A 20,991-nucleotide genomic window follows, 5' to 3' on the forward strand; every position below is an offset into this window, starting at 1 on the left:
CTGATCTCATAGCACTCCCTCTTTCTTCCCAGCAGCCCGGGTGATGTGCTCCACAGCTTTGCTTTGGCTTTAGCAAGTAGAAAAATCCTCTTTATTTGGTTTCTCGAGTCCCTTACCAGGGCCTGGCCCTTAAGGACTGCCTTGCAACAGCCTCAATATCTGCAGCAGCAGCCAGACCAGGCACTGGCAGCAGCTGCTGCCTGAGGCACCTTCTGGGATGGGGTGAAGGCTGAAGATCACAAGGAGAGTGAAGGACTCAATGCCTGTCCTTGTTAAGGATGCTGTGTGGGGACCCACACCTCCACAACGGGGACCACCTGCTCCAGTGAGGGTAAAAGGCTCCATGGATGTGGGGACTTTGGGACTCATTCCTGGCAGTGTCACCTTGATGCCAGTGTGGAGATTGTGGAGCACCTCTGCTGCAGTGTCCCTTCTGCAAGGGGAAGGGTCTCAGGGGATGGGACACATCCACACCTGTCAGGGAATCTTAAGCAATAATGATGCTGATACAATGCAGCAGGGAGAGGGCGCAGTGGGGCGGAGTGCTCTGTGGAGGGGACGTTCCCAAGGAGGTGACAGAGGGATGGCCACCACCTGCTGCTGCCCCACTGCAGGAGATGCTCTGTACCCTTGGGCTCAGCATCTGGGAGCTCTCGCTGTGGCAATAAAGGCCCTTCCCAAGAAGCTGTGTACCATGAGAGCCAATGGCTGCCTGCCCCCACGTATTACCCTAAGCGCTTGCTGCCTTAATTCCCCTCCTGCTAATCCTGGCTTTGCTGCCAGCCATGGCTGTACACACACCGCTGCCCCCCAACCTGCGCCGGGGGCTGACAGCCTTCAGCAGTGCCCTCTTCACCACCACCAAGACATGGGACAGCAGCACTGCTCACCTCTACCACCCAGGTACCCCAGGGGGGGGTTCACTGCTGCGTCTGCACTGCAGGCAGCAATGGGTCCCTGCACCCCCAGCAATGGCTGACAGCAAACATCAGTGCTGTTGCACTGTGCTGGGACACAGGGGAGGGATGATGGGGGTACTGGGGGTCCTACCCAGTCCTGCTTTGCCCTGCCCAGTGCACGAGGTGCTGGCCAGCCTGCCCCTCCAGGTGATGCTATACTTCAACGTCTGCTTCTTCCCCTGCTGGTGCCTGGCTGAGGGCATGATGCTACAGCTGAAGGTACCCTTGGAGAGGGTAGGGCTGGGGACCAGCATGGGGCTGGCAGGGACAAGGCTGTGCCCTGTTACAGTACAACCTGCTGCCCCGCTACTACCAGCTCCTCCTGCTCGCTGCCTTCCTCATCCTCACACTGGCTGAAGGAGCTCGCCTCTACCTGGGCTACATTGGGAACCTGCAGGAGAAGGTAAGGGCTGGCCTGCTGCTCCATGCTGGATGTCCCCTTTGCCCAGGGTCTGAGAGCCCATCAGCTCCCTTCCTCGAGTGCCAATCCAGGGGGTTCAGCCCCTGCAGAGGTGCTCCCCATATACCAAGGGTGCCCATACATCCTCACCAGCCTCTGCCCATGCAGGTGCCTGAGCTTGCTGGCTTTCTTCTCCTCTCCCTCCTGATCCAGCTGCCTCTCCTGCTGTTCCTGCTCACGGACCACCTCACCATCCGCCTGCCGCTGGAGCTGGCCGTGCACAGCCTTCTCCTGGCCTTCCTCATCTGTGAGGTGGTGGCCGCCTTCCTGGCGCTGCGGGTGATGAGCAGGCAGCTGGCAGCTCAGTTCTACCTGCGGCAGTTCAAGGTGGGCAGCCGGGGTGACGCAGCAGGACACGACCCACCCCACTGAGCCCAACAACATTAAACAGCACTGGATCCCCACTGCGCTTCTGAGCACTCTTTTTCTGAGCCAGGCAGCTCTGGGGCTCATGGGGTTCCCTGAGCTCTGCCACCAATAAAGGGGTACGTGTCCATGCTGACTCGTGGTAGGGCACAGTTGGGGTGCACTTTGTGTGACCGTGCAAAGGACACAAGGCTCCAAGGGAAAGAGCAGGGCCAGAGCCACCTCCCACTTTCTGAACAGCTTTATTTCAGCGCATCCCTGCTTTTCACAGGGCCAAGTGGGAAGGGAAGAAGCGCAAAGTGCTTTAAGCTCCTTGTGCTGAGCGTGAACCGACCCCATCCCAGTGAGCCCCAGCCCTGGCAGCAGCTCTGCAGCATGGCCCTGGAGCTGCATGTTGGGTCAGGAGGACTCTCCATATACTCTCTATGTACCAAGGACTTCTGCTGATGCTGGCACTCCTTCAGAAGTGCAGCACTCAGCCCCAGCGCTCAGCCAGAACCGGGCCACCTCCTGCAGGGCCAAAGCTGTGCCCCATCACATCTACCTGCAGGTCACTCCAGTGCGCATTGCTGAGCATCCCCCAGGTCCTGGCCAGCCCTCTGTGCCTCAGCTGCTGCTGCTTTCTTACCTTTGGGAGGTTTTGCCTGCAGAATAAACAAGGGCGTTTGTTATAGCACGGGGGATGCCCATGTCCTGACCTGCTCTGCCCATTCCCATGCTGACTTGAGACTGAGGTTGGAATCAGGCTAAATGTGTTTTCCCCAGTAGGATGGTGCAGCCCTGGGACACTTTCCCAGGAAGCTGGAGTTCTTCAGCCTTGGAGGTTTCCAACACTCTGAGAAAGCTGGAGATGCTCTGAGTGAGGGCTGGCAGCAGACCTGCTCTGATGGGGAATGAGAGGGCTCTGGAAGGGCTCCCAGTCCACCTGGGCAGTGCCAAGCAGACATCACACAGAGCAAGAAAACCTACAGCATCAACACTGACACAGCTCCCAGATGTGGTGAACTGAGTTGCAATCAAAGGGTAAAATGCAATGAAATCAGCTCACACAACCTCAGCTCTCCCAGATGGCCCTGCAGCCCATCCTCACCTCCTCAAACTTCTCCTTCCAATAGAGGTCAGCCTTCGCATCCAGGTAGAGCAGAACCATGTCACAGATGATGGTGGCCTAAAGGGGGACAAATGGAACAGAGGTGGGGAATGCTGTGGGTTGGGGCTGGTAGAGGGGAGAGCCACGGTCAGAGCCATGCAAGGGACAGGGACACCACATCTGGGGGAGATGGGGGCAGGTGGGAGACCCCATTACTAGGTCAATGGAAGCAAGTGCCAGGCATGCTGCATATCAGGCTCCCTGAAGCTAGGAAGCTGCAGATGGGCAGCGGATCACAGCTCACAGATCAGAGGAAAAGAGCATCTTCAGTACTCACGGTTCCAAGGAATGCGATGCCGGTGCCGAAGCTGACAGCAGCAGGAATTATGCCGAACTTCCCAGCCTGATGAAAACAAGGGGTGGAGGAGAGAAGGCAGAGAGCAGAGAGAGGGCTGCCAGGAGCCCATAGGGAAGCTGTGGAGCTGCAGGAGGAGCGCTGCAGGCAATGAGAAGGAAGGGGGGTGTGAGGACGCGCTACCTGGCCGTGCACAGAGATGTCAAAGCGGATGCCATAGAGCTTCAGCAGGCTCCGGTAGTGCTGCCGCTTTGAGTCCCAGTAGTAGGAGGCTGTTCTGCAGAGGCACACAGGGCTCAGCCACACATCCCTGCACCCAGCCGGGCTCAGCATGGGCATGGCTGGCTTACCGGGTCCCATCTGCCCCGCTGCTCCTTTTAGGGAAATCGAGACCCCAAGTGACAGCAGTGTGCCCACCCCAGCGCCCTCACCTGAAGTTGTACCTCCTGTCCAGCAGGATGAAGGAGTAGCGTGGCTGGCAGTGGGCAGCGGGCCAGTCCAGGTCACAGTCCCACTCAATGCGCACGCTGATGCTTCCTCCCTGCAGCACACCAACACTTGTTATATTCCAGGGACTGGAATATGTCATAGAATCACAGCACGGTTGGGTTGAAAGGGACCTTAATGCTTCCCAGCCCCAACCTCTGCCCTGGGTTGGTTGCCTCCCAGCAGATCAGGCTGCCCAGGGCCCTTTCAGCCTGGCCTCCTTTGGGGAATTAGCAGTCATCTTCCATGCTTGAAAAGTAAAAGAAGCAGATACCATCAATGCGAGGGCCCCAAAGGTCTCCCCAGCTGCTTCCACCATGTCACGGATACGGAACACAGGGCAGGAAGGGCTGAAAAAGGGGTCATACATGCAGGTCTTGAAATAGGTGGGGTCGTTGGTCTGCAATGTGTTGCCCCTGAAACAGGACAAGGAGAGTCAGAGGGGTGGAACACGGTCCCTGGGATGAGCTCAGCGCAGAGGCTGGGCCAGGCAGCACACCCTATGGGCTGGAGGGTGTCCTACTTACTTGGAGAAGTTAAATTTGGTGAAGTTGACAGTATTTTTTATAAAAAGAGTGAAATTCTCTGCCTCAGCCAGAAGAGGTTTCCTGCAAAGCAACAAAGCCCTGGGATTTGGACTACAGTGGCAGTGACAAAGGGCCATAAAGTCATGGGTCCATTAAGGTTGGGAAAGACCTTTAAGGTCATCTACTCCAACTGCCTGCCTACCACCAACACTGCCCACCAACCATGTCCTTCAGTGCCACATCTGCAAGCTCCCTGAACACCCTGAGGGACCATCCCCATCCCTGTGCTGTACCTGGGCAGGGTGTCATTCTCCACGGGGCACCAGCCAAAGATCTCACAGGTGGAATGGGTGCTGTTGAACATCACGCATCTCCCAGTCTTAATCCCTAGAAATGAGGCAACGAGAATCATGCCCTGCTCTTTTAGGCAGTCTCCAAGTTCTACTGCAAAAGAGCACTGAACTCAGGCAATGAGGCATCGTTATGGAGCTGGAATTGAATGATTTTCCTCTGTTTTTTTAAGCAAAACATGCAGTACCATTGCCATGAACCACCGGGTTTCCCACAGAACAGTCCACATCTTCCATGCAGATCCCATCCAGCACAGAGGGGCTCTGAAAGAGGCAGAAGTGGTCACTGCCACGCAGCCCCTTAAGGCTCACAGCCATTCACCCACATCTCCATGCATGTCCCAAATGCTTCCAAACCAGCAGCACGGTCCCCCCAGAGCTGGGTTAAGGGGTTCCCCAATACAGCTTCATGGTTGGGCTGGAAGGGACCTTAAAGCCCACCCACTGGTTCTGTGCAAAGAGGTGCAAACCTTGGGAATTCAGCTACTGAAGTCCATGGCAGTGCTACAGAAAACCTAAATCTGGCTCATATTCCTTCAACATACCCTTCCTATCACCTTCTAATAAGTCAGCCTTGAAAAATCTATGGGTGATGGTGTTCTCTATGGGCACAAACAGAACCAGGGTGCCACAAATGCATCGTAAGAGATGAGATCTGCTGTGCAGAAACCTTCAGGGCTGAAGGGTTTATTGGTGAGGACAGAAAGCAAACGTACCTGGGCAGAGAATGACTTTACTCTTCATCTTTATCAGAAACAACTGCTGGTTCTTCAACAGCCGCACAGCCATGCACTGCAGCCAGGAAGCAAAGCCAGCCCTCTTGGGGAGCAAAGCAGCAGTGGCATCAGATGGGAGCAAACAGGGAGGTGGCTTCTTGCAATATCTGACACCCATCTCACCTCCCTTCATGAGCAACATCCCAATGCTCCCTGAGCTCCGGCATTGTGCCCACAGCCCTGGGGAGCTGTGCCATGCCGCACCACCACTGCAGACCACCGCGCTCCACTCTTCCCGTGCAGCCCCACTTGCAGCAAGGCCTGCTCACCTCGGGACAGGTGCCCTGAACCTGCCTGTCCGTCACAATGAAGTTGGTCACCAAGAAAAGCACATTTTCTCCCTGCGAGGCAAGAAGACACCTTAAGCACTGCACTACTGCAGGACGCGCTTTAGAGCTTCCGACCTCTTTTTGGGCAGCAGAGCAGGGAAGCTTTACGGGCGGGCTGCAGCCGGGGCTCGACGAGGTCGCGTGGGTGGGACGCGGGTTCGAATCCCGGCGCCGGAGGGTCCCCGGTTCGAATCCCGGCGCCGGAGGGTCCCCGGTTCGAATCCCGGCGCCGGAGGGTCCCGGGTTCGAATCCCGGCGCCGGAGGGTCCCGGGTTCGAATCCCGGCGCCGGAGGGTCCCGGGTTCGAATCCCGGCTCGCCTACCTGCGGGGGCCTCGAGAAATCCGCCGCGTCCCAGAGCCGTCTCCGCGCGTCCTCCGGCCGGCTGACGGACACTCCCTTCAGCTTGGTGACGACCGAGACGCGTGGAGCGGCATCGGTGTCCTGGTAACCCCTCCGCACCACGAACACCCACCTGCGGACGGGCGGCGCGGTGAGCCCGGCTCGGGGCCGCGGAGCCGCGGAATAAAGCGGCGCTGCGGGGCGGCCGTACCCCAGCACGTAGCCCAGCACGGCGAGCTGCAGCAGGCGGTGCAGCAGCCCCACGCGCCGGTTCCGCGTCAGCGCGAACTTCTCGGTCTTGTAATCCAGCAGCGGCCCGCACAGCGCGGCGCCTCCGCCGGCCGGCGTCGCCATGGCAACAGCGCGGGGTGCGGAGATGGCGGAGGCCGGGAGCCGCGCGGCCTGCTCTTCTCCCGCGGGTCGGGAGCGCGGCCCGTACCTGGCGGCGTGCCGGGCCTGCGGCGTCTGCCCGGCCTCCTGCCTGCTGCCCGGCCCGCGCGGCCCTGCGCTCCTCCTGCGGCACCGCGGGGTGGGCCCTCGGGTGAGGGCGGCCCTCCTGCCCCGTGCTCCGCCACCCCTCCCTTTACATCTCTCCCTTTGCCCTCTCCCATCCCGTCACCCCCCCATCCATCATTCACTTACCATCCCCATTATTCCTCCTCCCACCATCTCCCCCCATCCCCATTATTCCTCCTCCCACCATCTCCCCCCATCCCCATTATTCCTCCTCCCACCATCTCCCCCCATCCCCATTATTCCTCCTCCCACCATCTCCCCCCATCCCCATTATTCCTCCTCCCACCATCTCCCCCCATCCCCATTATTCCTCCTCCCACCATCTCCCCCCATCCCCATTATTCCTCCTCCCACCATCTCCCCTCATCCCCATTATTCCTCCCCTTGCTAACACCCCCCCCCGTTAGTTATCCCCCCCCATCCCTTATATCCCCTCCATGTCCCCCCCACCCCCCTTGTTCTTTCCTCCTTCTCCCCCTCCATTATCCCTTATTCCCTCTCCATTACCCTTCCCATTATCTTCTCTTGTTATCCCCCTCCCCGTTATCCCTCCAGCCCCCTTATTCCTCTCTGTTGCTCTCCCATCCCTGTTATACTCCCCGTTATCTCCCCACCCCTGGTTACACACCAGGACCCTAACCTTCCTTATCAGCCCTCCCTTCCTGGGGCTGCTGGTTCTCCCCTCCAGGAGCCGGAGAGCCCATTTTTGTGACAGGGAGGTACTGAAGACCCACCTCTGCTCATCCTTCAGTTCAGAGACACCCAGGTTGTGCACCAGCAACTGGTGCCTGTGTCTGGAGAGCAGAATCACACAGAATGGCTTAGGTTGGAAGGGACCTTAAAGCCCATCCAGCCCCTGCCACGTGTAGGGACACCTCCCACCACACCAGGCTGCCCAAACTCCACCCAGCCTTTCCTTGAGCATCTGTAGGGATGGGGCAGCCCATGCCAGGGCCTTTTTTGTTGCAGGGTGCCAAGGCGTTGGCTCTTTCCTTGATGGCCAACACCTCTGTCGTCTCGTTAGACCTGGCTGACAATTGGCTGCTGGGAGAAGGAGCAGCTGCAATTGCAGAAATGCTGAAGGAAAACCACTCCATTTCAGGTTTGTGTCATTCTTCCTGCTGCTCCCCGGTGGCAGCTTTGCTGTAGAGGAAAAAATTGTGCTGTTTTCTTTGTGGTCTTAAGCAACCCCCTCTTACAGCAGCTCTGAGGCCTCTCAGATCCTGCCAGAGCTTCGTGTAAGCCAAACTGGTTGCAGCCCTGTAGGATGTATGTTATGCACTAATAACGAGGTCAGTGTAGACAGCTGAGAATAGAACACAGCTTTCAGCTGAGGCTGCCCTAATCTGCTTTGTCAGGAGGTCACTGCAGATGGAAGCATCAAGTTTGGTGCTGTGAAATACCAAGGAGCACGGGATTCCCTTATTTTTCTTCTCTAATGGTTGAATTCTGTAGCAGATGCTTAGGGTTCTATCAATTCTGTGCTAGGGAAATTCATTCTATACCCAGGTGGGCAGAAGAATTCAGGCTTCTGTTTTCCCTGTTGAAATACAGTGTTAGAGCAGCTTAGTCTTTCTTACGTTCTGAGTCTGGCACTGCTTCTCCCATTGCAGTGTAGAGGTACCTCCTTGGCATTTGTTATAGCATCATCCGATGATCTGATAATGTTTTTTTCCTTCCCCAGCTGTCGATTTATCTGACAACAAAATGGGCATTGAAGGAGCTAAGGCCATTTCTGCTATGCTTCTAGAAAATACTACAGTTGTGGTCCTCCGGCTCTCAGGAAATGAGTTTGATGACCATGCAGCAAAGTATTTAGCAGATGCCATCACAGCAAACAGCAAAGTGGAAGTTCTGGATCTGAGTTATAACAAGTTTGGTCACAAGGCAGGTAAAGTGCTGTCTACACGCCTTGCATAGGGAGGGGTGCTGCAGGAGTTCTCAGGGCAGCTTGATGAGTTGTTTGCTTGTCTCAGACCCTCGGGGGAGCACTTGTGCAGAACACTCCTTGTGATGTCAGTGCTAATCCTTAACTCTTCATCCTTTATGCTCATTTACTTCAGTTTGCTTCACAAGAAACAGATAAGCAACCACAGTCCTCAGCTCTTCTGAGCACTGGCTCTCCTTCTTCTCCTCTCCTCCTCCTTTCCCTTCCCATTATTACCTATGAAGGCTTCAATGCCTGCTTTTCTCTCCACCTCTGTGCTTCTGACCTCCTGCTGCCTTTGCAGTCAAACATCTCTCCTCTCTTCTGGTCTTCAGTCATGGCCGTGGCTTTTTTTCCCCCATGCTCATCACTGATCTCATCTCTTTCCTGCCTCATCAGACACTTACAGAGTATTTGTTGGGAAAGTCTCTTCAGGTTTCAGAGCTGTAGGGGTGGCCAGAGAGCAGAGCTGGCTTCTATGCCACCAGCAGGCTGCAGTTGGATGGAGGCCAGAGCTGTGGAAGAATGAGAGAGCCTGTAGGATGCTACCTGTTGCTTGGTATCAGCTTTCAGAGTTGCATGGGACTGGAGAAGGAGGCTGTGCAGTCAGCTCTTCAGGCTTGAGCCACAGGCCGTGGCTCTGTTATGTGCTGATTGGATTTTCTCTTCCACAGGCTGAATTTGCAGCCTGCAGTCAGTGTATACGTACACTTCTATTGCCTGGCAGCTTCTGCTTTGTGTCTGTGCTAAATAAGGTATAAAAGATAATAATATTTTCTGCTTCTAATTGCTTGCCCAGATGGAACACAGACAGTCGCAGAGAAATACCTGAACTAACCCAAGCTCCCTGCTTTGCAAAGCAGCTGTTTTAACTCTTAAGCTGTTTGGCACCATGTGTTTTTCTTCAGGTGAAGCTCTTGGAGCAGCAATAGCAGAAAACATCGGATTAAAGGAACTGAAAATCAGCTGGAACCATCTCCACAGTGAGGGGGCAGTTGCTTTGGCCAAAGGCGTGGGGGTAGGAAATGTTTTCACTCCTGTTTTAAATGCTGAAGTCTCACATGAAGCTCTGTCTGTTTGTACGAGCATCAATGTCATCATGTGATGTTTGTCCATGAGCCATCTATGATCTGGGATCACACAGGCCTTGGAACCAAGACAGTAAAATCATTCATTGTTTACTGACATAGTACATATGTTTTCATTTCTCCACTTCTAGCCCTTTCCCTTTTTTAGAGTCAAACTTGGTCTCATGAATGCTTTGAATTGTTTCATTGCCCTTCTGATTCAGAAATCAATATAGAAGTTGCTTTGTATTCTATATGTAATTTTCACTCTGCTCAAAGAAAGAAGCTTCTTTTAGTAACAAGATCTTAAATTGAATGTCTATGTCACGCCACAGGCGAATGTGTTCCTCAAGGTGCTGGATGTTTCCTACAATGGCTTTGGCAACAGTGGAGCAGCTGCCTTGGGAGAGGCTCTCCGAGCCAACAACGTGCTGGAAGAGCTCAATGTAAGGTGAGTCAGACACTCATCCTACTGCATGTTTTCTCCCATCCTCCAGAACCTACAGAAGTGAGGTATGAGAGAAAGATATTGTGTTTGGGGCAAGAATTGGACCGTGGCCTCTGTTCAGCTCACGGCCTGTAGGGAGACATGCTTAGGGTTGGACTGGTGGTGACACAGCAAGGTGGCCAAGAAGCTGAGACCTCAACAAGTTTGTGGTCGTTAATATAACTGATGGAAGTGGTCCCAGGAAAGTGACCAAGGAAAAGAAAAGCAGACAAAGATGGTAGCAGGGGCTGCCATGAATTCCCTCTGGACTTGTTTTTAGCACTGGGTGAAACAGGAGGTTGCATATCCTTTGCCAGAGCACTGCATGCAGTGATGTCTTGTATCAGCCTGGCTGTGTGGGCATGGAGAACCTGCAGCTCAGGGTGTGACTCATGCCATCCATCTGCTTTTAGCAATAATCGTATTTCAGTGGAAGGAGCTCTGAGACTTGCAGTTGGCCTGAGAGAAAACAAGACTCTGAAGATCCTTAGGGTGAGTAACTTTGCCATGAGGAGGCTTTAGCGTGTGGCTGATGGTTGGCTGTTGCTGTAGGAGGCTGACAGTGTCATGCCAAGCAGTGTCCAGCTTAAAGAGGCAAACTGGAGCTCTCACAGAGCCAAAGACAAATATGTTGGGGATGGGAAGAGCTGTTGTGTATCCTCCTGTTTTCTTCCTGACTTCAGATGATCAGAAATCCCATGCAGAACGAAGGATGCTGTGGGCTCCTCAAAGCTCTACAGGCAAATTCTGGCACTGGCATGGAGATCCTGGACCTGCCGGTAAGTGTGACAGCAGGAGGGAGAGGGAGGGGAGGGAAGAAGCTGAGTGTGTGAATAACAGAGTGCTGCCAGAGGGATTCAGGCATCTGAATCTCATGTAGTTCAGACATCTCATGTAGACATCTCTTGTAGACAAGACATCTCATGTAGTTCACCAAAGAGCATCGCTTCAGGAATAGAGGCGAATAGAGGCTTTCTTTCAGACTGCTAACTGCTTAGTGCCTTTAGGACCAAATAATTGCAAGTACTTTGATTTCTAAAATGAGAAAACCCACATCTTCCATTGATTCTTGGGCTGCTTCATCACCTCAGCTCTTCTCCTTGCCCAGGGAGCAGGATGCTGCTGCTCTGATGAATTGAACAACGTGGGCAGCCCCAGGGAGGGTACATCATACCATGCACTCGCTTACCTGCAGTGATTCTCCCCTCTAGGACATCGCTTGGAGCAAAGAGTTGGCAGAGCTGTGTGAGGCTGTGCAAACACTTCTCCCAAACCTTCTTCTCCGACGTGGTGGAAGCACAAGATTGCAGAGGAAAAGTCTGTTGGCGGTCGAGCTTCGGCCTCAGCCCAAAGTGTTGGGTAATTCCCATAACGCCGTGCCTTAACGTGAGTCTCTCTGGGGCTGCTGCTTGTGCCCAACGTCCCACTACTGCTTAGCAAGCCAGTGACACAGGGACACCCCAGGGCAGTGCTGAAGGCAGGAGCTGTGGCAATATTGGCTGCTTCACTGTTGCTTCACTTCACTCAGAAGTTTTCCTGCCTGCTCACTTTCAAGCTTTCTGCTGTGTCTGCTTCTAAGTTTCTTCCAGCACACGCAAGAGCTTCCCTGTGGATGATGGCTCCTTTTTAATCATCACCTTTGGGCACAGGGCTGGTGGATCACCACGTGCCATGGTCTGCTGCAGGGGAGTCTGCGCAGCTCAGGAGCACAGTGTGCCTACATAGCAAGCAAAGTCTGTCCAGAGCTGTGCTGTGCACAGATGCTTGCTTTCTTCAGCTGTCCTGCAAGCAGCCAGGCTTGCCTTTGAACTGGCTGTCAGATGTAGTGGTGACTCATCTTCAGCTGCTTCCTTCCCCAGCTCCTTGGGCCTCGTGAAGAACTCGTACTCCCCAGGGTGAAGACCCCATCTTAGGTCACGACTGCTGTTATTTCCTGGATGCACACTCTTTCTTTTCTGAGTTTCACATCGGATGGATGCTACAGGCTGCCTGGAAACAGGACAGGCACTCAGCAGTGATTCAGCACTGACAGCAGCACGTGGCTTTAACCCTTTCCCCCTCCCTGCACTGTGTCTGCCATCACCCAGCAGCACCCAGGGCATCCTCTCTGTGCTGCTGGGGAGAAAAGAACTCTATGCCATTACATTCTGCTGAAAGGAAACTGTCCTATAGATGTACAAATAGTTTTACATGCTATGTATCTAATAAATAACATCTGTGCCTACGACTCCACTGTCCAAACCATTCAGAGAGGCCTCTTGCATGTTTTAAGCTCTGTAAATATTGGTTGTTGGCATTAGTGGTAATTTCTCCTTCATTGTTGGGCAGCTTTTGTTTTGGTTAGGGTCTGCTTGCAGCCTTACTCCTCCCCACCTCGCTGCAGCCCAGCAGCCTGTCTCCTTGCAGCACTCCTGGTCTGCTCTGATTGTTTCTGGCAGGTGAGCCTTCATGCTCCATGCAGGCTCGTGGGCCAGTTCCATGTGAAGCAGCTCTGCTGCAAGTCACGCTGGTGATCACTAAACGTTCAGCTACTAATAAGCATCCATATGGGGCAGGGCTGGAGCGGAGCAGCCTGCAGCACGACTCCGAGCTGTTCCACCGGCACAGAGCAGTGTTTTTGTGAGTGCTTTCACCTCTATTGCAATATTCAGTCTGATTTCCCCGTGCTGGGGATGAGGGAATGCATGCAGCTGGGGGCGTCCCGGTTTTAAATGTCCTGCCTTTCTCAGGCCCAGGGAAGGAGGAGATTGACTGCTGCTGGGGATGAGCACAGCGCTTACCTCATCCTCAGGCTGTGTGCAGGAGGATGGGAGGCTCACGTGGGATAAGGAGCGGATTACTTGCAGCCAGTCCTGCAGCTCCTCTGTGCAGGGGGGTGGCAGATGGCTGAGAACCACAGGGTTGGAAAAGACCCCAAAGCTCAGAGCTGTACCACTCCCCAGCGCGGTGGGGATGCTCACCCATGCAGCAGCCCCAAGCAGAGCCTGGCCCACGGCACGTGTGAGCTGCCCCATGACTTCCAAAGCCGTGTCAGTTTTCCAGAGCCCTTATACCACTCTGACCTACATACCTCACCCTGCAGCACTGCAATTAGGCTGATCTCCACACAATCCAGCCGGGCTGATTAGACCACTTCCATGAGCCCCAGAAAAAACGCTGTTTCTTTTAAGGAACATATCATTGTAGGGGTGCTCCCTGGCTAGCGGTGGCTACTGAGAAAAAATGGCTTTGAGCATTATCAGGTGGACAATTTGAAACCAATTAATACGTGTTCTGCGTAGGGCACATTACTGCAGCAGGACGTGGGATGGAACAGAAGAACCAACCAATCCTGTAACCCTGGGTAAGGACTGTAACCAACCCAATGGTGCTGCAGAGGGCACGCTCCTCCCAGGCTGCCACTAATCACATCTCCATCCTTAATTCCCTGCAGCCACGTCACTCCCCACCCACACACAGCCCACGTGGTCCCCACAGCCACAATCACTCTTACAGGTGAGCATTGCTTCTCTGCATTTTTACAACTACATTTGGGTTGGTTAAGCACTGGTAGCTCATGTCACAATGCAGAACAACGCCCGTGCTGGCGCCACGCATGTATCCTGTGGCTTGCCTTTAATTCACGTCATTGACACTGGGTTTGCACGTTGCAGCTCAGGTCACAGCTCTGGGACAACACCACAGACCCTATCCCAGTGCCAGGACACCGCTGTGCTCAGCCCTGTCCCTGCAGCTGACACTGGGGCTCAATGCTTCTATGCATCCATAGGGCTCCAGCTCCCTGCCCCATGCCCACAGCTCCGGCCAAAACCCATTCACTGCTGGGAAGAAGTGGGCTATGAGGGGAACACAGCACATGCACCCAGAGCCATTGCAGAACCAGCGTTTATGGGGGTGACCAGGTCAGCCCGTTGCTCACAACCACTACACAGAGGTGCCAAGCAGGGCTGCAGCGGGGCAGGGGCTGAGCAGCAGTGACAGTGCGGGGGGAGCAGGACATGGGCACTGTCCAGGGGTGCAGAGCCCCCAGGGGGACTGGGCAGGGGATAGGAGCAGCTCCCACCAGGGAATGGCCCCAGAGGAGGATGCTGGGATGCTGCAGGGCAGGGGGTCTGCATTGCAAAGCCTGAGGGGTTCGGCAGCCTCTTCCAGCACCCTCCAAAACCTGCACCTGGGGGGATGACACCAAAAAGCACCCACTGAGCCCATCCTGAGGCCCTGGCAGCCAGGGAAAGGCAGCACCCAAGCCCAGAAGTGTGGCAGCTGCTGGGGCACAGGGGAAGGGCACAAGCTGTGCCACCCTTCCCATGGTCCTGCCTACAAACCAAGTCCCTGCCTGCATGCTGCCATGTCCCTTCCCCATCTCGTGTGGCCCTGGGTGCTCCTTGTACCTCTCAGTGCTGGCATTGAAGGGGAGAAGCCATAGATGCAGGCAGAGGAAACAGCAGCACAGGGCTCAGCAGGGCTGCAGCAGAAGCCAGGATGAGGCTGGGGTGGGCATGCTGCCCGTCTCCATCCTCCATCCATGCAGGGCGGTGGGGATGGGCTGGAAAAAGGGGATTTGCTGCATGGCATCTGGGTGGGCGCAGAGGAACAGGGTGGGGACAAAGCTCCCTCTGAGCACAGCGGGCACTGGGGCTGGGGGCAGAAAGCTGCTCCCCAGTGCTGGGAGGGAGGGAGGGGGCCAGCCCCACCACGCTCTGCAGGGAAGAGTGAGCACCCCTGGATGGAGCCCCGCACCCGGGCAGCCCTTGCCACACAGGGGTCCGGAGGGTGGGTGGGCACTGCCAGAGCCACAGGGCCCCCTCCCATGGGCGTCATCTCTTGGCCTCGGGGGTGTCGGTGTCCGGCAGCCCTGCGGCAGGCTGAGGGCTGGGCTGCACTGCCTGCACTGTCTCCTCCAGGCTGCCGCTGGGGAACACCACGTAGCGGGCGCTGACACGCTGTGGCCGTGGCTCCCGCAGGTTCTCCTTGCTGTGCCAGATGCCATAGCCAAAGTAGACGAGCAGGCCTGGAGTGAGGGAGAGGGAGGTCAGCATGCCCACCCAGCAGCAGAGCCCTGGCACAGAGGTCCTGGCTCGGCCTTGCCATCAGGTCCCAGGACCTGCAGCAGGTGCTTTCCTCGTGCCAGGAGAAATGGTTTCTGGGTGCTGGGAGCACTCACCAAGGATGAGCCAAATGGCAAAGCGAAGCCATGTCATGTAGCTGAGCTTCAGCATGAGATAGATGTTGAGGACAATGCTCAGCGCTGGAGACAGGGGGACCAGAGGGATCTGCAAGAGATGGAGCTAGAGGTGAGGGGCTGCCAGCAATGGCTGTGCCACAGGACTGCCTCCCACCCAACCACACCTGCACCCTGGGTGATGCTGCTGACACCAATACCCCATTCCAGTCATAGAACACAGCATAATTGGATTGGGAGAAACCTTGCAGCCCCCCCAGCCCCCAAACCCTGCCCTGGACTGGTTGCCCCCACCCGCTCAGGCTGCCCAGAGCCCCCCATCCATGGCCTGGAGCACTGCTGGGGATGGGGCACCCACAGCTCTCTGGTCAGCCTGGGCCAGAGCCTCAATACCCTCTGAATAAAGAATTTGCCCCTAACAACTCCCCCCTAACATCAGCCCGGGACCCACCTGGAAGGTCTGGGTGCTGCGCTGCTGCTCGTGTGCCCAGATGAGGAGGAGGCTGAGCACGAAGCCCAGGCTGAAGAGGACCAGCAGCAGGGAGTAGCTCCAGGTGGGCAGGTGGAGGTGGGTGTTGCCAAACACCAAGATGGAGCAGAGGCAGACGGCAGACACCATCAGGGTAACCACAGCCACCGTGACCACCTCACCTGGGTAGAAGTCACTGAGGAACTCCAGGTAGGGCTCGAAGGCCGCCTTCAGCTGCCCTGGCTCGCGGTGCTCCTTGCTCTTGTCACTACCCACCAGCTGCAGCTTGTCCGAGAAGGACTCGTACTCCTTCAGCTCGGGGGCAGCGATGCCCTCACGCTGCTCAGGGTTGGGCTGGCTGCCGGCCGGCTGCGCAGGGCCATCCACCTTCTGCTGCTGGAAGCGCAGCACGATGATGCTGGCAGCCACGAAAGTGTAGGCCAGCAGCGTGCCGATGGACAGGAACTGCACCAGAGCCTCCAGGTCGAAGACGAGGGCCAACAGGGCCATGAGCAGCCCAAAGACCACGATGCCGATGACGGGCACCTGTGTGCGCGGGTGCACCCGTGAGAACACCTGGAAGAAGAGCCCGTCCTCGGCCATGGCGTAGACAATGCGTGGCAGGGAGAAGAGGTTGCTCAGCAGGACCGTGTTCATAGCTGAGGGGTGGGCAGAGAAAAGGGCCCCATGTGAGCGTGGGCCCCAACCAAACCAGGTCCCGACCCCACGCTCTCCCACCTCCTCCCACAAACCCACACTCACCGCAGATGGAGCCGGCAGCCACCAGGAATCCTGCCCAGGAATAGCCCCTCCTGTAGAAGGCGTCAGCCAGGGCAGAGTCGGGATCCAGCGTGTGCCAGGGCACCATCAGCGTCAGCACCATGGACACGAGGATGTAGGCACCGGTGGCCAACCCCAAGGAGAATGCAATGGCCCTGGGGACGGCCTTCTGCGGGTTCCTGGCTTCTTCGCTGGAGGCTGCGATGACATCGAAGCCCACAAAGGCATAGAAGCAGGTGGCCGTGCCAGCCATGATGCCTGACAGCCCATAGGGGGCAAAGCCTCCCTCCTGGGCGCTCCAGTTCTTGGGCTGAGTGAGAACGAAGCCCATGATGAGAATGAAGAGGATGACGCCCATGCTGATGGCCGAGAAGACGTGGTTGAGCCAGGAGGACACTTTGGCCCCAAAGGAGATGAAGGCGGTGGCCACCAGCAAGATGGCAGCCGCCAGAAAGTCAGGGTAGTGGGCCAAGAAGGGCACCTGCCAGGCACCAACGTGGGTCTCGGTGAAGTTCTTAATTTTGTGGTTGAAGATGGAGTCCAGGTAACCGCTCCAGGCCCTGGCCACCGCTGCGCCCCCAATCATGTACTCCAACAACACGTTCCAGCCGATGAGAAAAGCCCAAATCTCACCCACGGACACGTAGGTGAACATGTAGGCAGAGCCCGTTTTGGGCACCCGGGCCCCAAACTCAGCATAGCAGAGAGCAGCCAGGAGGGAGGCAAAGCCAGCAATGATGAAGGAGACGATGACGGCGGGGCCGGCGATCTCCTTGGCCACGGTGCCCGTGAGGACATAAAGCCCAGAGCCCACCATGCCCCCTATGCCCAGCAGAGTCAAGTCGATGGTGGAAAGGCACCTGTTGAAGGACGTCTCCATCATGTCGGCCTCCAAGGTCTTCACTCTGTTGAGCTTCTGGCAGAAGCGGGTCAGGTCCGTGGAGCGGGGCAGCCATCTCGCCATCCTGCAGGCGCCCTGCTGGGAGACCTGGTGGGAAGCAGGAAGGCATGAGGAGCCCAGCAGCGCGTTGGGAACGCCCTGGTTCCGTTCTGCTGCGTGATCCGGTGGGCCCAGAGAGGTGGTGGGGGAGCCACCGTCCCTGGATGTGTTCAAGGACCGTGGGGATGTGGCACTGAGGGATGTGGGCAGTGGGCACGGTGGGGGTGAGTTGGGGATCTGAGAGGTCTTTTCCAACCTTAGCGATTCCATGACTGAGCAGCCCCTGGGCTTCTCCTCCACTGCCTAAAACCCATCTCTTGGTAGAGCCCAGGAGAGCTGGGCACAGGGTGGGGAAGTCACACATTTCCTTGGGTTCAGACCTGCTGAGCACAAACATCCCCTGCTCTGTAGTGCGCGGTGGGGTCAGCGCTGCAGTGTGCTGCTTTAGGTACAGTGCAGGAAGCTGTGCCTGGAAACCAGGTGGAGGGGAACCGCAGCACCCCCAGTACACCATTTCATAACCACAGAATGGCCTGGGTTGAAAAGGACCACAATGCCCATCCAGTTCCAACCCCCTGCTATGTGCAGGGTCGCCAACCAGCAGACCAGGCTGCCCAGAGCCATATCCAGCCTGGCCTTGAATGCCTGCAGGGATGGGGCATCCACAGCCTCCTTGAGGTTTCCCCACCCTTCCCTTTTGAAAGATCGCTGTTAAAACACAAACCAACGCACTCCGGGCACAGCAGACCGTGCTGCTGCCCGGCACCTTATCCAGCACCTCCCTGCCCAGGGGAAGCCCCGGTGCTCGGGGAGCCCACCGAGGGACCACGCAGGGTCTGCGCCGGCCGCTTCCCCGGGGTCAAACCCAGGCGTGGGACCAGCACGACGCAACGCGCTCCATCTGCAGCTCGGGGGCTGCTTCCTGCCCCCCCGCCCACTGCCAAACCCTGCTCAGACGGCTCACGAGCCGCTCCCCCAAACCTCCGACCCGCAGCCGGGTCCCACCGGCACCGTCCACGCAAACAGGGCCGCGGTGACACGCACGCAGCTCCGCATCCGTCACCGGGAGGACCGGGGCGCGCCCGCACCGCCGCCACCGCCCTTTGTCCGCGCGGGGGCCGCGCGGTGACGCGGAGGGGGGGAAACCTCCTGGCTCCGGCCTGCAGCCGGGAGAGGAGAAAGGCGAAATCCCAGCCAGACATCCAACCCCGGAGCCCCCTCCCCGGCCCCGCTCACCTTTGCGCCCCGGCGGCTCCGCGGGCGCGGCCGGAGGGGGGGTCCGAGCGGCTCCGGCCCCGCACCTGCTCCGCACCGCCGCCGCCGCCGCGCCCCGCCCCGGCCCCACCTCCAGCACGGCGGTGGGCGGCTGCCACCTGGTGGGTCCGCCTGGGTAGATCTGTGCGAAGGCGGGAGATGGACTCCGAGATCCTCGTGGGTCACTTCCAGCTGGGGGTGATCTGCGGCTCTGCGATGCTCGCAGCTCAGCCTGAGCGCGGTCCCCGTTGGGCGTTGCACAGAACCCCTCCTGGGGTGAAGGAGCCGTGGTTGGATGTGGGTGCACCGCTGGTTTCACAGCTGCAAAACGTTCCTTGTTTCCTTCTCTGCTCCTATCTAAAGCTTTCCTCACGCATCATTTGATTCCCTGACGGCTACAGAGCACTAATGCTGGCGTTTCTGTGGACCCGGCAGGCATCACCCCAAATACTTTCAGTGGTGATGATCAGCTCGGTGCCCGTCCTTCAACATTCAGTGCTCCCGTGCACATAAACACCCCTTCACCCACACTGAACCCACATCCTGGTCAGCTCAGCAAAGCACAGGAGAAGGCAGCAGGAAATTCACCTGGTTTCTTCCTGCTATCGCTCACTGCTCCTCCTCCAGCTTGTGTGCCTTTGCTCACCTTCTACCACGCCATGGTAACTGGATCCTACCGCTCATTGCTTCTCCATGCTGCTCCTGGCAGCACCGAGGCTTTGGCAGTGGCTTAAGGCTCAGCACCACGGGCGGCTGAAGCCACTTTGAGATGCCACCAGGCACACAGCAGGTCCCCAGCCAAGCATTCCTATGGCACCCAAGAGCTGCAGGGCTGCACAGGAGCAGAGCCAACAGCAACCCAGCCATCTGCTGCTGCATTTCCAGCTGGGGCAGCTCCTCCGGGTCACTTGCATAAGATCCAACACCACTGCAGGAGAAAGGCTGCAGCCAGTCCTATGGGAAGGGTCACTGACCACGAGCTACACCGGGGGCTTTCTTCTCTTAAAATAACCTTTCCAACCACTGAGCCACATCTGAGGGCTCCACGCTTCGCTCGCAAAGCCTCTCAAAAGAAAAAAAAAAAAAATAAAAAGAAGAAAAGAAAAGAAAACCCATGACCTGAAGCAGGCTGCAGGCATGGAAAATTTCAGCGGGGATTGTTTGCCTGGCAGAGCCGTGTGCAACTGAAACCAGATGGTGGGAGCAGGAAGCTCTGTTGTCATGGTGCTGCCGGAGCAGCCCGCCATGGATGCCACAGCCCTGGAGAAAGCTGGGGTGGGTGGCAGAGCCCTGCACGTGCCACGTGTTGGGGGCTCTGGGCTGTGGTGGGCTCTGCTCTGCTCAACACTGGGCTGTGAAGCTGTGCAGCGATGCTAAGGTGCTGCATTTGCAGCCTGCAGGTGCTCCAAGCTCCTCCAGCTGCACTGCTGGCTCCGCTGCTGCCTGGGAGCAACAGCTCCAGCCTCCTCAGCTCCACCGTGTTCATCTATAGCAGAGCCAGCTCTCCCTACCAAAAGGCCACACACAAACTCTGCCAGCACCTGCGCAGTTTCCTTATTTGAGTTGGTGACAGCCCCAGTTTGCTGAAAACCTCTCTGGCTTCAGCCATCTGCTTTCGTAAGGACATAAAGGCTTATAGCACCTTGAACAAGGGCCAGTAACCCATTTCCTAGCTTCAGTAATTAACTGCGTGCTGAATCTTCTAACACTGCCTTCTGCTGTGAACGGGGGCTATTGTAGCAACAACAGAGGGTGCAGGCAAGAGCAAAGAGCAGCACAAAGGAGAAACCTCCCGGACACAATCCTTGGCTGTAGAAATGCTGGAGAACCTTTAAGCAGTGATCTGTGTATCATCAAAGCCCTTTAGCACAGGATGGCAGAAGTCCTCGATCCACTTGCAGCAGCTGCTCTGACCTGAAGAGCCACTCATCCACGATAAGAACTGCTTTCTGAGGCTGCCTCACACCATCCTATCTCCTGGGAGCAGCCAACGCTGCACATTAGCTGGCACGTTTCTTGCACACCCAAAGCTGTGATTGCACGCAGGCGCTCCCGTTCCTCCTGTGCACCAAGTCCTGAGGCTCGCAGCGTTCGTCAGCTCATCCCCGAGAACTCTGAGCACCACTTCAGCTCCTCAGCTTTAACGCAGCTCAGACCCAGAGCAGGGATAGGAAAACCCTAAGTGTGATCGTTGACCTTCGGAAAACGGCAGCCCCAGAAGGCCGTGCAGAGTATCCCTATCCATTTGGAACTGCTTTAGAGCAGCAGAGCAAAAAGCTCTCAAGTCTTTCTGGCTACTTGAGCCAGGTGAAAACACCACTGACATCACG

General features: G+C 56.8%; 4 protein-coding genes across 10 annotated transcripts; 2 read left to right on the forward strand and 2 right to left on the reverse strand.

Moving 5' to 3' along the window:
* The first annotated feature begins 785 nt into the window (after positions 1–785).
* Positions 786–2,012, forward strand: LOC100858995 (transmembrane protein 17-like). Its single transcript, XM_015275350.4, has 4 exons — positions 786–903; positions 1,075–1,106; positions 1,198–1,362; positions 1,528–2,012. The coding sequence occupies exons 1-4, from the start codon at positions 786–788 to the stop codon at positions 1,789–1,791; spliced, it is 579 nt and encodes a 192-aa protein (XP_015130836.2). The 3' UTR covers positions 1,792–2,012.
* On the reverse strand, positions 2,011–6,582 carry P2RX6 (purinergic receptor P2X 6). 4 transcript variants are annotated; one of them, XM_040648220.2, is made up of 13 exons: positions 6,251–6,582; positions 6,022–6,172; positions 5,639–5,710; positions 4,782–4,857; positions 4,537–4,630; positions 4,244–4,324; positions 3,991–4,132; positions 3,662–3,771; positions 3,414–3,507; positions 3,213–3,278; positions 2,876–2,953; positions 2,330–2,429; positions 2,178–2,243 (listed from the first exon to the last, which is right to left on the reverse strand). In XM_040648220.2, exons 1-12 carry the CDS (start codon positions 6,391–6,393, stop codon positions 2,337–2,339), a joined length of 1,200 nt encoding a protein of 399 aa, XP_040504154.1. In that variant the 5' UTR covers positions 6,394–6,582; the 3' UTR covers positions 2,178–2,243; positions 2,330–2,336. The 4 variants fall into 4 exon arrangements, with proteins under 4 accessions (XP_040504153.1, XP_040504152.1, XP_040504155.1 ...); XM_040648219.2 differs by having other exon boundaries at positions 2,011–2,429; XM_040648218.2 differs by lacking the exons at positions 3,213–3,278; positions 3,414–3,507 and having other exon boundaries at positions 2,011–2,243.
* On the forward strand, positions 6,057–12,284 carry C14ORF166B (chromosome 15 open reading frame, human C14orf166B). Of its 3 annotated transcripts, none has more exons than XM_025155553.3 (9): positions 6,057–6,190; positions 7,525–7,657; positions 8,240–8,446; positions 9,391–9,500; positions 9,885–10,000; positions 10,450–10,528; positions 10,720–10,815; positions 11,248–11,422; positions 11,896–12,284. In XM_025155553.3, the coding sequence occupies exons 2-8, from the start codon at positions 7,552–7,554 to the stop codon at positions 11,419–11,421; spliced, it is 888 nt and encodes a 295-aa protein (XP_025011321.1). In that variant the 5' UTR covers positions 6,057–6,190; positions 7,525–7,551; the 3' UTR covers position 11,422; positions 11,896–12,284. The 3 variants fall into 3 exon arrangements, with proteins under 3 accessions (XP_025011321.1, XP_040504156.1, XP_040504157.1); XM_040648222.2 differs by lacking the exon at positions 6,057–6,190 and adding an exon at positions 6,407–6,580; XM_040648223.2 differs by lacking the exon at positions 6,057–6,190 and adding an exon at positions 6,407–6,580 and having other exon boundaries at positions 11,248–11,395.
* A 1,333-nt stretch (positions 12,285–13,617) lies between these two features.
* On the reverse strand, positions 13,618–18,732 carry SLC7A4 (solute carrier family 7 member 4). 2 transcript variants are annotated; one of them, XM_040648217.2, is made up of 5 exons: positions 18,644–18,732; positions 16,450–17,455; positions 15,670–16,346; positions 15,201–15,309; positions 13,618–15,047 (listed from the first exon to the last, which is right to left on the reverse strand). In XM_040648217.2, exons 2-5 carry the CDS (start codon positions 17,429–17,431, stop codon positions 14,854–14,856), a joined length of 1,962 nt encoding a protein of 653 aa, XP_040504151.1. In that variant the 5' UTR covers positions 17,432–17,455; positions 18,644–18,732; the 3' UTR covers positions 13,618–14,853. The 2 variants fall into 2 exon arrangements, with proteins under 2 accessions (XP_040504151.1, XP_040504149.1); XM_040648215.2 differs by having other exon boundaries at positions 18,452–18,732.
* Positions 18,733–20,991: the final 2,259 nt, after the last annotated feature.

This window comes from Gallus gallus, chromosome 15 (assembly GCF_016699485.2).
Source record: "Gallus gallus isolate bGalGal1 chromosome 15, bGalGal1.mat.broiler.GRCg7b, whole genome shotgun sequence".
NCBI lineage: Eukaryota > Metazoa > Chordata > Aves > Galliformes > Phasianidae > Gallus > Gallus gallus.

Coding starts and splice junctions, on each gene's coding strand:
- LOC100858995 (XM_015275350.4), top strand. CDS start 786: ATGGCTGTACACACACCGCTGCCCCCCAACCTGCGCCGGGGGCTGACA. Junction 904..1,074: donor TGCTCACCTCTACCACCCAG/GTACCCCAGGGG, acceptor TGCCCTGCCCAG/TGCACGAGGTGCTGGCCAGC. Junction 1,107..1,197: donor TGGCCAGCCTGCCCCTCCAG/GTGATGCTATAC, acceptor TGGAGAGGGTAG/GGCTGGGGACCAGCATGGGG.
- P2RX6 (XM_040648218.2), bottom strand. CDS start 6,393: ATGGCGACGCCGGCCGGCGGAGGCGCCGCGCTGTGCGGGCCGCTGCTG. Junction 4,133..4,243: donor ACCAAATTTAACTTCTCCAA/GTAAGTAGGACA, acceptor GTCCTGTTTCAG/GGGCAACACATTGCAGACCA. Junction 3,772..3,990: donor TTGGGGCCCTCGCATTGATG/GTATCTGCTTCT, acceptor GGTGTGCTGCAG/GGAGGAAGCATCAGCGTGCG.
- C14ORF166B (XM_040648222.2), top strand. CDS start 6,416: ATGGCGGAGGCCGGGAGCCGCGCGGCCTGCTCTTCTCCCGCGGGTCGG. Junction 9,501..9,884: donor CTTTGGCCAAAGGCGTGGGG/GTAGGAAATGTT, acceptor GTCACGCCACAG/GCGAATGTGTTCCTCAAGGT. Junction 10,529..10,719: donor AGACTCTGAAGATCCTTAGG/GTGAGTAACTTT, acceptor TCCTGACTTCAG/ATGATCAGAAATCCCATGCA.
- SLC7A4 (XM_040648215.2), bottom strand. Junction 15,310..15,669: donor GCAGCACCCAGACCTTCCAG/GTGGGTCCCGGG, acceptor CATCTCTTGCAG/ATCCCTCTGGTCCCCCTGTC. Junction 15,048..15,200: donor TGCCATTTGGCTCATCCTTG/GTGAGTGCTCCC, acceptor CCCTCACTCCAG/GCCTGCTCGTCTACTTTGGC.